General features: G+C 42.9%; 1 protein-coding gene across 3 annotated transcripts in view; it reads left to right on the top strand.

Moving 5' to 3' along the window:
• Window positions 1-5,087, top strand: part of rhbdd2 (rhomboid domain containing 2) — an 84,247-nt gene extending 79,160 nt beyond the window's left edge. For 2 of the 3 annotated variants that reach the window (XM_048557597.2, XM_048557598.2), the window contains one exon: window positions 2,098-5,087. In XM_048557597.2, the coding sequence (XP_048413554.2) occupies window positions 2,098-2,587 (490 nt within the window). In that variant the 3' untranslated portion in view covers window positions 2,588-5,087. The remainder of the gene's footprint in view (window positions 1-2,097) is intronic. The other variant, XM_048557599.2, reaches the window with a different exon arrangement.
• Window positions 5,088-22,871: the final 17,784 nt, after the last annotated feature.

The raw sequence follows: 22,871 nt of genomic DNA on the forward strand, positions 1-22,871 counted from the left end.
TCGGTACATGTGACAACAGTAAACCAAACTCAAACTCAGTGAGCAAAGAAGGCTGCTCCTTCCTGGCCTTACTGAGATCAGCTGATTGGTACTGGCATGTTCCAAGTTTCAAATGCCACATCTACTGACTCTCTCAGTCAGCCTTTGAGTAATCATCCCAAGGTTTTGTTCCTCCACAAGAGCTCTTTTCTGTTCTTCTTTATCAATGGGGTTTACGTTTAGCAAACACAGAATTACAGAATCATTACAGTGCAGAAGGAGACCATTCATCCCTCATGCTTGCCGTGCCTCTACTATCCAGTCTGGCACTATTACTTAGGACTGATCTGCCCATATCCTTGCACGTTCCTTTTATCCAAACAATCATCCTTTTGCCCTCTTGAATGCCTCAACTGGACATGACGACCAAATTTCCAGGCAGAGCATTCAGTAGCCTAACAATTCTTGGTTTGAAAAAGATGTTTCTCACATCACCCTTGCTGCATTGCTCATTACATCTATGTCCTCACATTGCAATTTCTTTTACAAACAGAAGCAGCTTTACTGTATCTACTCTGACTGGCCACTAATGATTGTGAAAACCTCAATCAAATCTTCTCTCATCCTCTTCTCTCCATGGAGAACTGTCCTGACTTCTTTACTCTGTCCTCACCATTGAAGTTCTTCATTCCTGGAACCATTATGGTAAATCGCTTCTGCACTTTCTCCAATACATCCTTCCTATAATGTGGCACCCTGAACTGTACACAGTACCCCAGCTGAAGTCTTACAAGTGTCTTGTACAAAGTCAACATTACTTCATTTCTCTTGTACTTTATGCCCATTAATAAAGCCAAAACACTGCACCTTATTAACTGCTCTCTCCACCTGTCTTGCCAACTGATCTGACCACATATTCATCCAGGCTTTTCTGCTCCTGCATTACCTATTTTATACTGTCTTCCAATGTTCTTCAACCAAAGTGCATTACTTTTTGGCTTTCTGCATTGAACCTCATCTGCCAACTCCACCAACTTGTCACTGTTTTTGGAGTTCCACACTGACCTCATCACAGTTCACAATTCTTCCAAATTTAGTGTCATCTGCAAATTTGGAAATTGTACCCAGCACACCAAGATTCAGATCATTAGTATATCTTAGGAAGGGTAAGGGTGTGGCTTTTGAGCTGTTATGACAGGTCTGTCTGCTTGGAGCGATGTACATTCACACATTGATACATCATATATTGGTCATGGAGATATTTGCAGGTAGTCCAAATGATTTAGAGCTGGTGATGTTGACTGTCTTTTGGTAGGTAGGTCACTGTCACTCGATTGAATTCTTCAGAGGGAGACTTGATGAGATGGGGACCAGGCTAATCACATCTCTGGGAATGGGATAACCCTGTTGGGTATTTTCGCAATTCTGGATGGATGTCAAACATCCGTTGGTCTGGCTGATATTGTGAGAATGGCTGCATTCCACCAGGCAGGGGCTGGGGTAATACCTTGCTATTGTGCCTCTAAGTTTTTTCTCAAGCCTGAGTCGGTACATACGTCCCTGGATCAGAAAATCTGTCTGTCATTAGAATGGCTGGTGTGGATACAGGTGCGCAATCATTTTATCTTGGGAATTCACAACTGGGTTTTACTGAAGGAATCTGCAAAATATCTGAAAGAATTAATTTGAGTGCATTCATTATTTGGAAGTGGTTGTGTGTTTTTCCTTCATGTGATTTCTGACTATTTGTCATAAGCCTTAGCGCTGCAATTAATTTCAGTGTTTATAAAACCCAGAATTTAGAATATACTTGCCTGTATATATTTTCACTGGGCTAGGATTTGCCAAAGGTTCCAGCGCACCAATCCATATATGGGATAGTTGGTACAATTGGAATGCAGAGCATTTCATCATCAAGTTTCCTACAAAGAAAAAATGTATTTTTTATGTTTTGGCATTGATCCTGGGTGCTGTGATTCATGTTAGTTTTTTTCTTCACAACTTCACAGTCTAAAGCTTGAATTGATGTTGGCTTGCATATGTGAAATCAACACACCAAGAGGATAAAAATACATATGACAGTTCAGCATTGCAATAACTTTTTTCTCTTTATTATAGGTGCAATCCTAGACCAGGGTCCTATCCCACACAAACCTATTACTTTCCTCCAGCCACTGACTCCCAGTACAACCAATTTTCGAAGATATATTGGTCTGGATCTGAGCAGCAACAAAATCCTAGTTACGGTCTTGAATATGTTCGTAGGCTTAAATATGATGCTGGATATGGACAGAACTATAATCTTGGCTCCACATCTGGACATGGACATAACCACAATGTTGGACACACACCTGCGTATGGGCACAGCCATGATCTTGGACACACACCTGGGCATGGGCACAGCCATGATCTTGGATGCATACCTGGGCATGGTGACAGTCACGATCCTGCCCATAATCCTGGACATACACATACTTGTGATCATAAAGGTGATTACCAATATGCTGCCAAGGTACCGTTCAATTCTCCTGGGCTCCAACAGAGTTATGATCCGAGTCCATCTGTTAGAAAAGACTTTGAAGATTCCTGTTCTGTGGTCATGAACTAGGTCCTTAGTTGGCGTCGACCTTTGCAAAATGTAGAGTTCGTGCCACCATCATGGAATCACCAGTCAATGCCAAAGATGCCTTTTTTTTTAATTTTTAGATTGCCAATTGTCAGATAATAGAAATGCAAAATTTTCCAAGTGCTGGTTCAAGCCAAGGTGATAGTAGAAAAGTGTGTATTGTTACAAAGTAAGTTATATCATTGGCATCAAATTCAGCGTCAAAGACTTGAAAGCCTACAACTATGTATGTACTAAATATTGGTGTTAAAAATTTTGCTTTTTTATACTTTGCACCTTCTGGTTATTTTAACAGTCATTAATTATTTTTTGTTTGTACCTGTGCTGTAATTATCACTGTTAGCACAGATGGGAACATTATCTTCTGTTTGCAAAGTATCATAAAATGCATCTTGTCTTAATATGGGCACAGTGTGCATTTCAATCTGCACTGGCAATGCCAATGCACCAACATTAATACAGCTAGGGTAACAGAGCAATTGAGGAGTATGAAATGGCTTAATTTATACTTGATAAACATGCTGCTTAAGAATTGACAGCTGATGGGTCAAGATGTCTGAAGGATGTACCTCCAGCTAAACTAGTCTTGAGTTTGAGTCTTAGAACTGCTGTATGTTTGAACCTGATTTGCACTATTGGGAAATGATTTTGAGAGTTTTGACTGCTAATTGGGCAGGCTGCTACATGTACAATAGCAAGTAAGGAATGAGTGGAAGAGAAATGCTGATCTTCCAAGTACCTCACCAAGTGGCATCGAAATTGTGGAGAGCCCCATCTTTACTGTTACTGTTCCACCTTCTGTCAAGCCTCATATTAGTCGGGTTACTGGCCGAAGGTAAGAATACAGTGGCAAGGATTTTCTTCAACAGTGAGAGAGAGAAAAATGTGATGACGAACTATCTTGGCCTACTCTTCATTAAATGAGAATAAACAGAGAAGGTGAACTTGCCAAGGGAGAGAGAACATTTGGAAGAACAGAATTCGAGTGCAGTTTGTTCAAAACAGTATGCCAATTGTTTTTACTCTTATGTGAGTACGACTTGAAATATCAATAATTGTGGTCATCCTTCCACATTCTCTCATACTTTCTTGGTTGCTTAATTAAATTGTGCAGATATTGAGGGTCAGAAATGAGCTGATGTCTGCTTGGTTAGGTAATCTGAAATTAAAGCACTGTTCAAAGCTTGTATTATCAACTGAAGCTACCTGGAAATTGGTAGAAACAAAGATGTTATAGATACCTCAACATGTTCAGTGGTACAAGTTTGTGTGGGTGACAGAGATAAAGTGCTGGAAGAACTGACTGGGTCACATAAGATTGTTTTACATCGAGCTTTACAGTGATCACACCTAGCTTTACCACATTGCCACTTCTCTTTTGGATTCACTATCCCTGATTTGTCACATTGCTTATTTGACAACCAACAGTTGTGCATGCACACACGTATCTCCAACTACATATCAGGAATGCTGAAGCCATTAACTTTTGTCCTGTCATAGACTCTATTCTCAACCTGTTGACCTCATTCCTCTCCCTGGTAACTGTCTGAGGCTTAACCAGTCCCTTTGCAACCTTGGCATCAGATTTGATCCCTGGTTGAGCTCAAGACCACCTTTCTCTATCTCCATACCTTTGCCAAAGACTCAGTTCACCTGTTGTTGAAACCCTCAACCGTGCCTTTGTTACATCCAGATCTAATGTTTTCAGACCTCTACTGTCCAATTCCTAACTCAGACCAAATGCTGGAGATCACAGCAAGTCAGGCAGTGTCCATGGAGAGACAGCAAGTTAATGTTTTGAGTCAGGATGAATTTTCATCAGCTCTGATGAAGTGTTATCTAGACTCAAAACGTTAGCTTGCTGTCTCTCCATAGATGCTGCCTGATCTGTTGTGATTTCCAGCATTATTTATTTTTCAGTACAGATTCCAGCATCTGCAGTAATTTTCTCTCTCACACCAAATTCTGCCCCTCCACATACTCGCTGACCTTTGTCAACTCCCGATGCACCAACACCTGGAGTTTAAAATGTTCATCTTTATTTTCTCATCCCTCAATGGCCTCACCCTTCTTCAACTCTGTAACTTTCTCCAGCCCTAAAACCTTCCAGTGCTTTCTTCCAATTCTGGCCTTTTGCCCATCCCCAATTTTAATTACTGTTCCATTGCTGGTGTATTTTAGATACCAAGATCCTAAGCTGTGAATTTCCTCCCTTCAATTTCATCACCTCTCAACCAATGCCCTCTGGTACAGATTTTAATTGCACAAAAGACCTGTATATTTGAATGCATTGAAAATTATTTTGTTGGATCTCACACTTGCGGTATCTGAATGGGAACAACATTTGGGAACATTGCTGTAAACATTTAAGATGCTGCTGAAAACATTTTGACTACTTTTTGATCATTTGTTCTAACATCTTGTAATATGTATCTTCTGTTTTATAATACATCCTGAAATGTTTTACATTAAAGATGGTAAAGTCAAGTGCTCTTGTTTTCAATTAATTAGAATCATTCCTATCTGTAAAAAGTGCAACCGAACTCAATTACAGTGCAATATTAAAATGCTTGGCTAAGTTTTATTCTTGTGCTATTTGAACACTTCAGACCTACAACATACTGTCAACATCAGACTGAACAGCATTGCCAGAAACCAAAATAACGTTTCTCCCAGTTGTTCCACAACACCATTCTGATATATAGCAGCTTATCATTTGCTGACTAAAGTAATTTACTTGTGCTTAAGATAACAGTGTGAAGGTGGACAGCAGGCCAGGCAGCATCAGAGGAGCAGGAAAGTTTACATTTCCAGTCGGGAGCCTTCTTCATCTTCAGATTTCCGAAGAAGGTTCCTGACCCAAACTGTCAATTTTCCTGGGATAATAGGAACTGCAGATGCTGGAGAATCCGAGACAACAAGGTGTGGAGCTGGATGAACACAGCAGGCTAAGCAGCATCTTAGGAGCAGGAAATCTGGCGTTTCGGGCCCAGGGTCTAGGCTTGAAACATCAGCTTTCCTGCTCTTCAGATGTTAACTTCCCTGCTCTTTTGATGCTGCCTGGCCTGCTGTGCTCCTCCAGCTCCACATTGTATTATCTCTGACTCCAGCATTGGCAGTTCTTACTATCTCCTACTTGTGCTTAATCCTCTTTTTTTGTATCATGTTGGCCTCAACATCTTGCCCCTTCTGTTGCATCTATCCTATCGCCTGGTTCCTTCCATTTCTATTCCACGCCTTACCAATGTTGCACCACGTTTTGGTGTTGCATGAGCTGCGACTAATTTGACATTTGAATATTCAAATTAAAACTGCCTGATTCCATTTCGGATCTGAGGTGGCATTCTTGATATGATCTCAGGCGATATTGTCTCTTTTTTCATATCCTCAACAGAATTGCAATTTTGTTTTTCTTTAAAGTTGAAGCAATGATTGAAATTCCAGATACTTTCAAATCACTGGAGTCCCCAGTTTTGAACAAACAGATTTTGCTGTACAAGGGTAGAAAACTAGAACAAATCACCACATAAAAACCGAAAGAACTGCAGATGCTGTAAATCAGGAATAAAAATAGAAGTTGCTGTTAAAATTCAGCAGGTCTGGCAGCATCTGTGAAGAAAAAGTCAGAGTTAACGTTTCGGATCCAGTGACCCTCAGACCCAGTCCTGAGGAAGGGTCACCGAACCCGAAACATTATCCCATTTTTTGTGTCTTAGAATCTAACAATCAGGATTTATATGGGGTAAATAACAGTTAACAGACAAAACTGTGAACAAACACCTCTCAGACTACATTTTAAATGGTCAGCGCAGTCAGGACATACCTTGTGATGTTAGTGCCACTCTGGGTCGTCAAATGTCATTAAAACTCTTGAATAAAAGCAAAATACTGCAGATGGAAATCTGAAACAAACACAGAGAATGCGGGAGAAACTCAGCAGGTCTGGCAGCATCTGTGTAGAGACAGAGATGGAATTAACATTTTGAATCTGGTATCAGGCTGCATTCTCTGCATTATTAAAATTCTGTCTCATTTGGAAGGGATTCTAAGTCTGCTCCTAAACAAGCATCTCTCAGAATCACACTTTTCCAGTTCAACAAAGCCCTGTTTTATATCTGTCTCCTCTAATCTGATTCAACTAAACAAACACAGTTAACCTTATGAACTACCATTTATTTTACGCATTCTGGCAATGTGCTAAAGCCTGGCAATTTAGTTATCGTCTTAGCTGTTAATCTCTTAAAACAACATGATCTCAACCTTATTAGTACACGTAGCTTTAAGCTGCTTTAATCACATCTACCCCACTTTCTACAGTTAAACTTTAGTTCCTAGAACTAGAAATTATCCATTAAAACCAATGACACATAATTAAATATTCATTGCACCTCTGTGTCAGAAGATTGTGGGTTCAATCCTGCTCCACAGGCCAGAGCACAGAATCAAGGCTGACGTTCCAGTGCAGGACTGCCAGAGCACTGCAAAGGCCAGCGTTGTGGTCCTTTCGGAGCAAACATTAAACAGGGGCCTGAGGCAGCCTTCCCCCCACCTCCCCACCCCCCCCCCCCCCCCCCCCGCCGCCTTACCCTGTACCTAACTAAACGATCCCATGACAACTTTCAAAGAAGAGCAGGGAAAATTTCTCCTGTGCACTGGCCAATATTAATCACTCAAATAGCATAATTTTTTAAAAAACAGATAATCTGGTCACCATGAAATTTGTTTTTATCAGAAGTTTTTCTTGTGCACAGATTGGTTGTCACCTCTTTTTACCTTAGGTCAGTGGCTACACCAAAATATATTTAATTGCCTGGGAAACTCTATGGAGTAACCCGATTGGGAGGTCTGAGGTATGACAAGAGACTGGATAGGTCGAATTCCTGTTTCACTGGACCATAGGAGAATGACTTTATAGACGTTTATAAACTCATGAGGGCATAGATAAGGTCTTATGCCTATGGTGGGGGAGTTCAAAATGAGGGGCCATATTTTTAAGGTGAGAGGAGAAAAATTTAAAAACGGCATGAGGGTAAACATGTTTACACAGAGTGGCTCGTGTGTGCAACGAACTGCCAGAGGAAGTGGTGGATGTGGGTACAGTTACAACATTTAAAAGACATTTGGATAAATACATGAATAGGAAAGGTTTGGAGGGATATGAGCCAAATGCAGTCGGCATGAACTAGTTAGACTAAAGGGTTTCCATTCTGTTTGACTCTTGAGTGTATAAGGTGTGTTAAATATTTACAAGGTGGGGATAAATTCTTTTCCCTCTGAAAATCTATACAGAGATGATGTTGCAGGGTAATTTGTGCCTCTTGATTACATTTCAGGCAGTGGAGCGGGCTGTGGTGCTGTGAGAAGCTTAATCCCCTCAGATAAGTGGTCAGCCTCAGTGAATGCATCTTCAAATGCAATATATCTAACCAGTTGTCTCCACTCCAAACCCATCATTCAACAAACAACTTGTATCAATCAATGCTCAGACCTATTAGTTAAAAGTTCTTTCTGATCCTCACACAATAGGTGCTGCTATAAACTTCAAATCCACATTCCAAACCATTAGTTATCCAGCATTGTTATTTTTTTAAGGTGCCCATTGCTGTGGCTGTCACCTGCAATAGGACTGAACCAAGAGAAGACTCGAGGTGTATCTAATCCTGTTACATATGTTACACTTCCCTCTCTCACACACTTGTGATTTAACAGCTTCAGATGATGTAAGCCTGCAGTTCTCTTTCTTTCTGTCCTCCCCTCCTCATGTCACAACCCATACACTTGCGTGGTTTTCCTTTCAAACACCCAAGAGCTACAACCTGAGCGGGACGATGGGAAGAATCATGAAGAAATTGATATTGAAGACGCTTCACTTGCTTTTATACTCACAGGCAGTGACTTGGATGCTTACACTGTTAGATCTACAGAGGATAGCGCAGAGACAGGATCTGAATGAGGGGAAGACATCATGCACAGTTGGGCTTAAGCCAGGAGGAAGGGAAAGGATAGAATTGATTCTAGCTCGCTCGAGGGTGTGGTTATGTTTAAGTTCCAGTGCAGAAGTTCTTGGATTAAAAGAATGCTGATGGGAACTCACAGGGAGATACCTGGCACTTTAGGAAGTCTGCCAGAGATCCTGTGATTAATGAACAAGTTCGAGACCAACTTGGCACAGAATGCAGGGCAAGAGGGACAGCCAGTGCTGCAATGAAAGCTCAGATTGCTGCTGTGCCTGCTGCCAATGTAACTGTGTGCTGCAGGGTATTTGTTTATTTATTTATTCACAGGGTGAGGCTGGCAATTTATTGCCTGCCCATAGTTGCCCTTGAGATGGCACCTTCAACTGCTGCAGTCTGCCTGCAGTGCTTCACATTAATCCAGCAACGTGCCCTCCACCGAACTGCTCAAATTGCCAAGTGGGTCGAGAAGTGTTTCCATGGAGTCAGTGGCTGCAGTCCTCATTCAGGTAAACAACCGTTCATTCTGCCAGCTTGTCAATCTGCCAATGCACGTACGTATGCACACACACTCCAGTGTATTCCCAGAGCAGCTCAAGACTGCCCTGCACGTTCATCTGCAGTCTCCCTCACTGGGAGTCAGCACATTCCATCAGCCATGCTGCAGTCACTGGGCTAGGACATTGCATGAAGACTAATAGATACAGGATGGGCACCGAGAGAATGCATAGGCAATTTAGTTGACTTCTCTGTGTAATATGGCATTTCATTTAAATTTGGTTCAGAATGTTTATTTAACAGTTGCATTTATTTTTGTAACCGAGTGCTGTGATCAGAAGTAACATAAGGAAGGTAAGGTACACGTAGTGAATGGACTATTGGGTTCATGGTAACTGATAACACACTGAAATGAGCTACTGATGAATAACACAGACAGAAAAGAGCTGACAACAACAGGATAATGATATCATCACTAGCTTGGACGAGATTTATAGCCCATCTCTAATTACTGTTGAGGAGGAAGTGATGAGCAGTTTTTTTGAACTGTTGCAGTTCACGTGATGTGGGGATAATCGCAGGAAGGCAATTCCAGGATGTTTACTCTTGACAGTGAAGGAACAGTGATATTGTCCCACACCAGGATGGTGTGTGGCTTAAAGGGGAACTTGTACATGGTGATGAACCTGTGTATCAGCTGCCCTTGCGTTGAGTTTGCAGGTTTTGAAGATGTTGTTGAAGGAGCCTGGGTGAGTTGCTATCTGGCATCTTACAGATGGTGCAGACTGCTACCAGTATGTGGTACAGGGAGTGAATGTTAGAGGAGGTGGATAGGCTACCAGTCAAAGGCCTACTTTGTCCTGGATGGTGTGGCCTTCTTGAAGTGTTGTTGGAGCTACACCCCTCCAGACAAGTGGGTGTACTTCATCACACTCGTTGTAGATAGTGGACAGACAGTGGGAAGTCAGGAGATGAGTTACTCATTGCAGGATTCCCAGCCTCTGACCAGCTCAGTTTCTAGTCAATGGTAACCTCCAGGATGTTGTTTGGGAGTTGCTCCTCCTCCTCATTCTCAGTTGTTTGTTAAATAGTTTGTGGACTGGATTTTACCATTCTGACTGTGAGGGTGTCCAGCATGGAACAGACCACCTCAGAGCTTTGTAGGTGTTCTGTTACTATTGGAGGGATTGGTATAGTGGAGTCTGGGCAACAGTATGCCCTACTCATTCAGATAGCACTGCAACGTTAATTGTATGTGCATTCAGGCATGGGTTTTGCATGAAAATCATTGGCCATGTCAGCTGATACTCATCACTTTTTGATTTTCTGTGGTAGGTGAAATGCAGCTGGCACAGAATGAAGGCAGCATGACTAAAGCCAGAATACTGGGCATTCGTTTGCTAATATGGTCACACGTCAGTTGGGCTTTGATAGAGTGGAACCCCTTGTCAGTTTCAGTGTGGAGATGAGGCATGATGTATGCAGTCAATGGAAACCCTTGAACCTTGTATACGGTTCTGTTCACTTGTCTCTGGATAGACAAAGAATGAAGTGTACTTGGTCTGCTTTACAGTGACCTCCCTTATGGAACAGTGGAACGATAAACTGTTGTTGCAAATACAAGGCATCTCATTCACCAGCCATGGTCATCCTCATACCAACAAACAATGGAGACTGTGACTGTGACAGAATCAGTTGGAGGCAACTGTTGTGTGCACAACGCAGTAAAAACTCCTTGAACACGTGCTACATCATTTCCTGTAGACATATGCAATGTGACACAGCTATAGCGAGCACCAAACTCTTCTGGAATTGTAGCAACAGCTTGAAGAAATCAACCAGCAATTATACTCTGAGGAGGTAAGTAATTTCTTCTTGGATTTCGAGCCTGCTGTGCCCATTCTTTGATTCCGGTCCCTTTAAAAAGTCACTTTAGGTCAGTTAGCTTAACATCTGTCAATGCGCATTTCCCGCAACACATCCCTCACACCCTGCCCCCGCCACAACTGCCCAAAGAGGATCCCCCTCGTTCTCACACACCACCCCACCAACCTCCGGATACAACGCATCATCCTCCGACACTTCCGCCATCTACAATCCGACCCCACCACCGAATACAATTTTCCATCCCCACCCCTGTCTGCTTTCCAGAGAGACCACTCTCTCCGTGACTCCCTTGTTCGCTCCACACTGCCCTCCAACCCCACCACACCCGGCACCTTCCCCTGCAACCGCAGGAAATGCTACACTTGCCCCCACACTTCCTCCCTCACCCCTATCCCAGGCCCCAAGATGACTTTCCATATTAAGCAGAGGTTCACCTGCACATCTGCCAATGTAGTATACTGCATCCACTGTACCCAGTGTGGCTTTCTCTACATTGGGGAAACCAAGCGGAGGCTTGGGGACCGCTTTGCAGAACACCTCCGCTCGGTTCGCAACAAACAACTGCACCTCCCAGTCGCAAACCATTTCCACTCCCCCTCCCATTCTTTAGATGACATGTCCATCATGAACCTCCTGCAGTGCCACAATGATGCCACTCGAAGGTTGCAGGAACAGCAACTCATATTCCGCTTGGGAACCCTGCAGCCCAATGGTATCAATGTGGACTTCACCAGATTCAAAATCTCCCCTTCCCCCACCGCATCCCAAAACCAGCCCAGTTCGTCCCCTCCCCCCACTGCACCCCACAACCAGCCCAGCTCTTCCCCTCCACCCACTGCATCCCAAACCAGCCCAGCCTGTCTCTGCCTCCCTAACCTGTTCTTCCTCTCACCCATCCCTTCCTCCCACCCCAAACCGCACCTCCATTTCCTACCTACTAACCTCATCCCACCTCCTTGACCTGTCCGTCTTCCCTGGACTGATCTATCCCCTCCCTACCTCCCCACCTATACTCTCCTCTCCACCTATCTTCTTTTCTCTCTATCTTCGGTCTGCCTCCCCCTCTCTCCCTATTTATTCCAGAACCCTCACCCCATGCCCCTCTCTGATGAAGGGTCTAGGCCCGAAACGTCAGCTTTTGTGCTCCTGAGATGCTGCTTGGCTTGCTGTATTCATCCAGCCTCACATTTCATTATCTGTCAATGCGGCCATGTTTGAGACTATTGTGAAGCATGTAATAACAGACCATTTAGAAATACTTAATGTAACTAGGCAGAGTCAGCACGGCTTCATGAAGAGAATGTCATGTCTGGTAAATCTGTTCAAATTAGTTGAGGAGGTGATAAGAAGGAAAAATAATGGGAAGCCAATAGTTGTAACATATTTGTTTATTCAAATAGTGTTTGATGAGGTACATACATATAAGAGCCCACGGTGTTTGGGATAGTATATTACCATGGATAGAAGACTGTTTAAGTAATAGAGTGTTTGCATAAAGGAACATGTTCAGTTTAGCAACTGCACTTTGTATGGTATGATCTACCTGTACAGCACACAAACCAACATGTTTCACTGTATCTTGGTACATGTGACAAAATAAATCAAATTCAAACTCAAACACAATGCTGGGCTGCAATTATTTACAATATATATTAATGACTTGGATGAGGAAAGTGAATATACTATAGCCAAGTTTCAGAATGAGGGAAGGCAAATGGTGAGGAGGGATAGAAAGTAGTTAGGTGAGTAGGCAAAAACTTAGCAGATGGAATATAACATTGGAAAATGTGGAGTTATGTTCTTTGGCAGGAAGAATGGAGGAATTGAATGTCATTTAAATGGGACACACTGCAGAAAGCTTTAGCACAGAGGGATTTGGGAGTTTTAGTGCGCGAATCACAAAACTAGTGTCAAATTTAAGTGGGTAGTAGGGATGACAAATGGAGTTTTGGCCTCATTTCAAAGGGAGTTGAGCATAAAAATAGGGAAGTCTTACTAAAACTATACAAGGCAGTAGTCAGAACACAGCTGGAATACTATGAACACTTTTGTGGCCCTTCTCTAAGGAAAGATATACTGCCGTAGGGGCAGTCCAGAGAAGGAGTGATATGGAGGAACTGTCTTCTGAGGAGAGATTGAGTAAATTTGGCCTATACTCATTGGAGTTTAGAAGAAAGAGGCGATCTTATCAGTATGAGGTTCTTTTATATCAACTCCACAAGTACACATGTACATAAGTATGATTCTTGGGGGGCCTTGACAGGATAGATGTTAAGAAGCTGTTTCACCTTGTGGGAAAATCTAGGTCCAGGGGGTCGCTCTCAGAATAAGCGGTTTACCCAGTTACAACAAAGAAGGAATTTCTTCTCTCAGTGACAGAGACCTGTTAAGGCTGTCGTGTTAAGTACGTTCAAGGCTAAGATAAGCAGATTCTTGCTCAGTAAATGAATGAAGAGTTATAGGGAAAAGGCAGGAAAATGGAGTTGAGGATTATGAGAACAGGCTTGATCTTTTGAATGGTGGAACAGACTCAGTAGGCTGAATGTGTGGTTTTATGGTAAGTAGAGGTGGTGGTGGTGAGGAGGGTGTAGTGAGAGGGAGGAGTATTGTCTAACCTGCTGCTGGACAAGTTTGCAAGCTTTCAAACGTTCAAGGCTATGAGTAATTATTAACTGTATCATTAACTCAAAAATGGCATTCCTGGCATTGGACACTGACTGCCACAGTTTATAGCGTTGATGGTAATCGTGATATGGAGGTGCCGGTGTTGGACTAGGGTGGACAAAGTCAGAAGTCACATGACACCAGGTTATAGTCCAACAGGTTTATTTGCAATCACACAAGCTTTCAGAGTGCACCCCCTTCGTCAGGTGCAGTGAGCGAGGAGGGCACATAGATACAGAGTTTATAGGCAGAGAAATCAAGGGCAGAGAGATCAAAAGGTCATATAACTGGTGTGAGTGGAGTGTCAGATGATAAGTCTTTGCAGATGATCAAGAGTGTTAGACAGTGTGTAAAGTGTTTATAAAGTCAATGTCAATGCTGTGCTGTATGGCAATCAGGCAGAGCTTTCAGAATATACACAAGGTGACATCTCAGGTCAGACACTGAATTGTAGGTATGGGGCCTTGTTCATAATCGGAGTCAGAGTTTTAACTTGGAATAAAGCTGGCTTTATTCCAAAAGCTGGAATTTAAAAGATACCACACTGACTGACTGTGACTACAAGTTGTGTGTTTTTTGAACAAATTAGAATGTATCTGCAAATAAACAAACATCTTAGATAAAATGATTTCCCTGACAGATTTTTCTGTGCGTGTGTATGTGTGTGTGTGTTTGTGAGTTTGTGAGAGAGAGAGAGAATAACCTGGCAGCTCAGTGTAATTTCCCAGTGGTACCCACCCTAATACCTGCACCAAGATAACAAAGTGTGGAGCTGGATGAACACAGCAGGCCAAGCAGCATCTCAGGAGCACAAAAGCTGACGTTTCGGGCCTAGACCCTTCATCAGAGAGGGTCTAGGCCCGAAACATCAGCTTTTGTGCTCCTGAGATGCTGCTTGGCCTGCTGTGTTCATCCAGCTCCACACTTTGTCATCTTGGATTCTACAGCATCTGCAGTTCCCATTATCACTAATACCTGCACCAGTCTGACATCTGGTGTGTTTTCCGTAGAGTTTTGTATGCAGTGGGTGCCTTTACAGATTTCCCAGTACAATTAAAGCAAGAAACAGACAAAACGGGCACCAACCTATAAATTATGAGGGGGTTGAGCCCTCGTACTTTTCTTTCTTCACTTTCTACATGGCTGACCTCAACTCAACCTCCACTTTTCTCCAAAACCCCTTAACCCACTACTCAGTAAACATTGTGAATTGTTGCTGGCATTTTAAAGTTCTTGTAAATGTACAGCTCATGTTGATAGCAGGCTATAATATGCGAAGCATTTGGAGAGAGCCTTTGCTAACATGACCTAAGGCTGTTTCTGAGAGAGACAATAGTTCATAAAAGAGTTTTCAGCAACAGCACCACCCGCTCCCCCCCCCCCCCCCCACCCCCACCACCACCACCACCAAGTTTTCCCAGTCAGACTCGGATAGTCCGAGATTCAGTTTCCGTGCAGTCCTGTTTCCAAAGAGAGTTGTTCTGGAAGAGAGTAAACTATCTTATGCAAAAGGTGGGGCTTTGAAACTGAATGCCTCGATCTATAGAAAACATTAAACAGGAGCAGCTGCCTGGGCTGTAAGCTCAGGAATTCCCTCCCTAAGTCTCATGACTGCTCACTCCTCCTTTAAGGCACTCCTTAAAACCTCCTTCAACCAAGCCTGTTCTGATATCTCCTTACGTGGTTCAGTGTCACTGTTTGTTTGATAATGTTTCTGTGAACATTTAATTGTTTTATAGAGACGGTGCTGCCATTCAGAAGTTTTGAATTTTAACTATTTGAGTGTGTTTTCCAATGTAATGTGTTCTTCATCAGCTTCCCCTTTCTGTTTCCTTTTCATATTTTGATGTTTTTGGATGCATTTCTATATTATTTTTGACCTGGGAATGCTAATGTGGAATCTGAACTAATCAGATTGAAAATAATCTCTATTTTAACCTAAAATTAGGATTTCTTGTTCCAGATTGCCACACACGAGGATGTCAGTGTTCTTTTTCATTCCCCTTTAGCATCTTATATAGCTCAATTAGGTCTCCTCTCATTTTTCTAAACACGAGAGAGTATAGGCCTAAATTACTTAATTTCTCAATCTCTCTCTCATCTCTGAAGCTTGATAGAAACATTGAACAGAGAGGTCACTTCACCGCTGCCCAGGAACTTGACTATCTCCACTCTAAGTACAGTGAAGCCGTAATATAGACAATCAATAGGATCTTGGACAGCAGCACATAAACCCCTTTCAGATCTGACCTCCATCACCTTTACGGCATGAGACAAAGTCTTGGGACTACCACCATCTCCAAGTTGTGCAGCTTTCTAATTTGGACATATATCAAAGAAGGAATGGAAATATAAGGTGAGCAGTAAACCCCATTTTAGATCACTTCCATTTTAAGTAAGTAAGAGTCAGTGATGAGAGACGGCAGATTCACTCTCAGCCACTTCACAATATCAAGACATACCTTAGTGTCACTGAATCACTGTCATGGAATCCTGCACCTAACACCATCTCAAAGGAAGGAGAGTGACCAGGAAATACATGTGACCAGGGTCAACCACATCTTGCATTCACGTTTTAAATGAATTCAAAATGGACCACAAACACATTTAAACAATATAATATGTACTGCATAGTCTATGTGCTGTAACCAGTAAGCTCATCTCTAAGGTTTTGGAGTATATCTGTAGCTCAGTTATGTGTGTTGAGATTGGTTGGCTCGCTGAGCTGGTTTGTTGTTCTGCAGACATTTCGATATCATGCTTGGTAACATCCTCAGCGCAGCCTCTGATGGAGCCTTGGTGTGTTTTCCTGCCTGGTTTTTAAATTCTAAGGTCCATGGCAATGGATTGCCTGACATCCGGGTTTCCTCCGTAGTGGAACGTATATGGGGTCGAGTTCAATGCATTTATTAATAGCCTGCTTCGTGGAGTGCCATGCTTCCAGGAATTCTCGTGCCTGTCTCTGCCTAGCCTGTCCCAGGATCTTGGTGTTGTCCCAGTCGAGTCGTGGTTCTCCTTGTCCATGTGGATTGAGATGATTGAGTATTGGTCATGTCTTTTTGTAGCCACTTGGTGTTCAAGTACTCTTGTTGTTAATTTCCTTCCTGTTTGTCTGATGTAGTGATCCTCACAGTCTCTGCAGGGGATCTTGTAGATGACATTGGTCCTGTCCATGGCAGAGAGTGGTTCTTTAGTTCAGGGTAGCACTTGTCGTAGGGTTGATGTGAGCTTGTGTGCCACACTGATGCCCAGCGGTCATAGAAGTCTTGTGGTGAGTTCTGATGTGTTCCTTATGTAGGGTAGTGTGATGAGTGTGTCGGGTGGTGTAGAATCTTTCTGATGCTGTGCCTTTAGGCATCTCCTGACCCAGTTCTTTGGATATCTATTATCCTTGAACACTTGGAAGAGGTATTCCTCCTCCTCTTGGCGTAGTACCATGTTGCTCCAGTGTGTTGTTGCCCTTTTTAAAAAAGTATTATTAGCTTTTGTAGAATGTTGTTAACTTTTTTTTGGAGACAAGGCACACTTTTTGCCAACCTTTGAACAAAATAAAGCACACTTTGAAATTGAACATGATCTCTCCCCCAGATCGCCACTTACGAGTGCAAACAAATTAAATTTAATACAACCAATCATATAAAGGCAAAACACTGCAGATGTTGAAAATCTGAAACAAGCATAGGGAATGCTGGAGAAACAGCAATTCTGGCAGCATCAGTGAAGTGAGAAACAACGTTAATATATTGTGTCGGTAGGAGAGTCAAACCAGACTCAAAATATTAACTCAGATGCTGCCAGACCTGCTGAGTTTCTCCAGCATTTTATGTCTTCGTTTAATACAACCATATCTGATTAATATATACATATTGTTTCTGTAACAAGTTTTGTGCAAATGTGTTATGTAAAGTACATTCAAGCCAAAACAAAATTGAGAATTAACGGCAATTATTTTAAACTAATAAACATTCATATAATAAAGATACAGCAAAATCTATTCAGGTTTCATAGAATCCCTACAGTACAGAAGCAGGCCATTTGGCCCATTGAGTCCACACTGACTGAAGAACGTCCCACCCATATCCACCCACCTTCTGTATAATCTTGCATTTCCCATAGCTAACACACCTAGTGTGCACATCCCTGGGCAATATACGCAATTTAGCATGGCCAATCCACCCAACCTGCACATCTTTGGACTGTAGGAGGAAATGCAGACACAGGGAGAATGCGCAAACTCCACAGAGACAGTTTCCCAAGGGTGGATGTGAACCCAGGTCCCTGTCGCTGTGAGGCAGCAGTGCTAACCACTGAGCCACCTGGGAAAATCTGATGCACGTGAAGTAAATGTAAAAAAATTCAAGTATTTAGAGGCAAGGCTGGAGGGTGAATTTCTGAAATGACCTCTGATGGTGACCTTCACTTTTACCATTTTGCTAGTAGTAGCTGAGTAAGGTGCCATACCATTAGACACTGTATTACATTTGTCAATTAAACATAAAGTTCTCCATTTTCTCATGTGTTGTTTGATTTTTAGGGATGCAGCATGTGTACTCCGAATTTTGCTTTGATTGCTTAAGATAGTACCTAGTACAACTATATGGTAATAGCAACTAGATTCTTCACCAAATTCCTGAAAATGTGTTTCCAGTCCTTGTTAAAGAGTCACGTCCAGATTATGGAAGCAGGACGTTCAGCCACACCAACCCTCTGAGGACCATCCCATCCAGAACCCCCTGGCTAATCCACCTAGCCCGTACATCACTTGGAAACTATAGGCCAATTTAGCATGGCCAATGCAACTAACCTGCATATTTTTGAAGGAATGGAAGGAAACCAGAGCATCCAGAGGGAAGCCATGCAGAAAATGTGCAAACTCCACACAGTCACCCAAGGGTGGGATTGAACCCAGGTCCCTGGAACTGCAAGGCAGCAGTGCTAACCACTGAGCCACTGTGTTGCATCGAACAGGATAGGTTAGATTATGCAAATTTGGTAAATGGGACTTCTTAAAGTTGTTGTTTAATTTCTCCTTAGAGAAGAAATGGCTAATGTAAGATTCAATAAGGTGTGCAAAGCTTTAAAAGCTTGAATTACTTTCACTGGCTGAAGAATTGGTATCCAAAGGAAACACTATAAAGAAATGCTTATAAGGATTACAACAGGAACGCCTGTGGATTTAGGTAGCTGTATGAGCTGTTGGGAAATTGTTCTGGACGTTTATAACCTGAGGTAGTTCCAGTGACACAGCAATGGTTAACACAGGCATACCTTAATGGGGTTTGGTACCTCTGAGTCATGTCAGTTTTACACCTGCCTCCATGTTGTCCTCAGATTAATAATTGCCTCTGGCATTCTGCAAGGCTGAAACTTGTTTTAGGTGGTGTGTGCTGGTGTTTTTGTTTTGAATTAAGTTTGCCTGCGTGATGTGTGTGCGTGTGTGCGTATGCATATGTGTGTGTTGGTGGGGAGTGCCTTAGGCTAGGCACCTGAGTCACGCAGTTGGGTGGGGCATTGCTTCCAGATTTCTAAGCCAGAGGGAGTGTTGTAACAATCCAGACATCCCTCGTCATGACCAAATGTTGGAATGTTTGATCAGCAAAGCAAGTTGTGAAATTATTTACCCCACCAGCCACTCCCCCCCCCCACCAACCTCTGCTCACTCCCACACCAGACCGTGTTGGCATCCACTGGCAATGGTTCCGACAATTTGCAGCTAGGAAGTAACTTCAAACGTCTTCTATTCCATCATTCCTATCAGTGAGTCTCATGAATCTACATCACATCCACATGTACCTTGCCCTGTCTCTGATAGAGAGCTGCCTCCATTGCTGACTTTCTTTCACTCTAAGCAGCCGCTCCTCATTTCTGACCTCATGACTGAGGTTCTACGTTTTGGCAGCAAGATAAAATATGAGGTTTTGTCCTGACTCTCTTGTCATTAACCTTGGCACATTTCCCAGTTCCAATCTCTGTAGGTCCCAAGGTGTTCCTTTGTTACCTGAGCATGTCTGTCTAGGGTTGGCTGTCTAGAGCAGCGACAACCGTCTGTCTGGAGAAGGAATGGTTGTCCATCTGAAGCAAGAGACAGATGGAACATTGAGGAGGCCTCTGTTTTCTGAAAGGGGAATACCTATGTCTAATGTACTGAGGAATGAGAGGCCACCTGTCTGAAACAGTAAAAGAAATATACAGTAAGAAGGAGGAGAGTGTAGAGACAGGACACCTCTCTGGAGTATGATGGGTCAGAGACAAGGGCGATCTGAAACATACAAAGGGAGCAACTGTCCATAGCAGGGGGAAGAAGCTACAGCATAAACAGGGTGGGGGAGATGCACTTAGGGCAGGGAGGGGCCTGGAGCAAGGAGGGAGCTGAATTGGGGTGGAGGGGGTGTGGAAATCGCTCGTGAAAGAAGGAAGTCTGTTTGGAGCAACGATAACCGTCTTTCTGGAGAAGGAATGGCTATCTATCTGAAGCAGGAGACAGATGGAACATTGAGGAGGCCTGTTTTCTGAAAGGGGAATACCAATGTCTAATGTACTGAGGAATGAGAGGCCACCTGTCTGAAACAGTAAAAGAAATATACAGTAGGAAGGAGGAGAGTGTAGAGACAGGACACCTCTCTGGAGTATGATGGGTCAGAGACAAGGGTGATCTGAAACATACAAAGGGAGCGACTGTCCATAGCAGGGGGAAGAAACTACAGCATAAACAGGGTGGGGGAGATGTACTTGGGGCCTGGAGCAAGGAGGGAGCTGAATTGGGGAGGAGGGGGTGTGGAAATCACTCGTGAAAGAAGGAAGTCTGTTTGGATCAATAAGGAAGACTGTCTGGAGCAGGGAAGGCCTGTCTGGAGCAGGGAGGGACTGTCTGGAGGAACAACTGGGAATGCGGAGCAGGGAGAGTGTGTTGGGAACAGAGAGGGACTATCTGGAGCAGGGAGGGGCTGGAACAGGGAGGGGGGACTGTCTGGAGCATCGTCTGGAGCAGAGAGGAGGGCACTTGTCCAAAGCATGCAGCAGGGAGGGAATGCTGTCTGGAACAGGAAGGGATTGTCTGCAGCAGGGATGAGGACCATCTGGAGCACAGTGAGGGACTGTGGTGCAGGGAGGTACTGTCTGAAGCAGAAAGGGGGGAGTATGAAGATGACTAGCTTCCTCCTGATCAGGGCATTATAATGTTTTAGAAACAAATGATCAAGAATGAAATTGAAGCAGTTATTCTGGGATCAATACAATTTGGATGGCAGTAGATGATTAATTTAAAGGTTTCTGAGCATGAATCACACATTGACATTGTCACTAATATTTCTTCTGTAGACAGACATCATCAGACAGGCATTACTAACAATTGATACTATGGGGCTGCCCATACAGCACTGTTGCTGGGTCACCTGGAATATTTTACACTAGGCGATTTGTTTTGTAGATAAAGACGAGATCCAAATCAGCATGTAGCTTTCAATCACGCCTCTGGTGAGATTGCTCAGAATTTCCTTATCCATTAAAAGTATGAAGCAAACCACACTGTTGTTGAAAGAACAGATCAAGTGACTTGCCTCTGTAATTTACTATTTTGGGTTATTCTCACTGGAACTGAAGAATAAGCATCTCCTCTGGTTGACTGTAAAACTACCATGAACACTTCATACTTCTCTGCACCTTTCAACCCTTTTCCAGCAGTATTCAGAGGCACTGGTAATTTTAATATCCATCTTGCAAAGAATTTGCAGTAAAAAAATCGTTTATTTGGTATTAAATATCAATTAGAACAGGAAGCCCTCTGCAATATATTTAATGGTTAAACTCCAATTTGTAGGCTACTATAAATAGGGGCTCAATAATATAAGGTAGAACATACATTAGAGACAAAAAGAAGCTGCAGATGCTGGAATCCAAGGCTGACAAACAGGGGGCTGGAAGAACACAGCAAGGCATCTAGCATGTGTAGGAAAGGGCCAGTCAATATTTTGTGTATTACTCATTGTAGTCTAGGTCATGAGAGGGCAAACTGGTTACTCATGTGTGTATCATTCTTTAACCTGTACTGAAAAAGCTTATCATTTACTATTGAATGTGTCTGCCATTTCATTAAAAAATTCCTTTGTTGTTTTACACACCTTTAGACGGTTAAACACATGACAATTTGGCTATTACAAAACACAAAATTACAGATTATACATTAATAGTCAAAAACACGTAATAACGAGTAGCTTTTAATTTCTTTCAATGAATAGTGTGGGATGCCTTTCTCATCAAAGTCTGTGTATCTCTCTCTCTACTCTTTAACTGTCTGTACAATCCCTGGAGTACTCTGGACCTGTGCCCCTCTCTTACAACCTCAATGGTGCCCGTGAGCTTTTCCCTTTGCAGTGCACTGTTTATGTGCCATCTGCTGCGATGCACCAGAAACTGATTCAGATTTAATTTCTGTACAATTTCATTAAAGTTGCAGTTCTGCAGTTCAGGATCTTTACATTTGTGCATTGAGAGTTTATGTTTCTTTCATAGATGTGAGCCTTTCTGCCGAGGCTGGCATTTCATTTTTGCCCATGCCTACTACAGACAGACATCAAATGTTAGCCTTGCCAGTGATGCCTATATCTCATGAAAGAATGAGAAAAGAGACAGGTTAAGTTTTAAGCAGACAGATCAAACTGAAAGCAAAGTTGGTGCTGCACAGTTAGTTGGTGTGTGAAAGGGAGAGTAGCAGCCACAGTCGAAATTGAGAAACCACACACACTGCCAAACTGAGATACGGAGTGGTGATTTCTGGCAAAGCTGCATAGCAAAGAGATGTATCATCCAACCTTGTAAACATGTGACCTCTTAACAAGGGATAGTCCCCTACATTGTTTTGCTGCAATCAGCTGCATGTGGCAACCTGGCTGCAGTTGTTTAACTTCGAGTGGCTGCTCAATACTGCTATCGCCAAACCTACACGTGCATAAACCTAAGATCACTGGAAAGTATTGAGGACAAATCCAAGCAGCAACTTTCAGTGACTGACTGAAATTTAATCAAGGGAGGGGGTCAGTTAGTTTAGGTAGTTGGAAGTCTGGTTTGTAATGCAGAGTGATGCTGACTGGGTGGGTACAATTTCTGCACCAGCTGAGGTTACCAATGAAGAAATCTCCTTCTCAACGTCTCCCCTCGCCAGTGGCATGGTGACCATCAAGTTAAACCACCACCAGTCATCTCTCTCTGAGTGAGGACCAGAGGGATATAGCATTGTTGTGGGAGATGAAAGAATGGGTTAGGTCAGA

This window comes from Stegostoma tigrinum, chromosome 27 (genome assembly GCF_030684315.1).
Source record: "Stegostoma tigrinum isolate sSteTig4 chromosome 27, sSteTig4.hap1, whole genome shotgun sequence".
Taxonomy (NCBI): domain Eukaryota; kingdom Metazoa; phylum Chordata; class Chondrichthyes; order Orectolobiformes; family Stegostomatidae; genus Stegostoma; species Stegostoma tigrinum.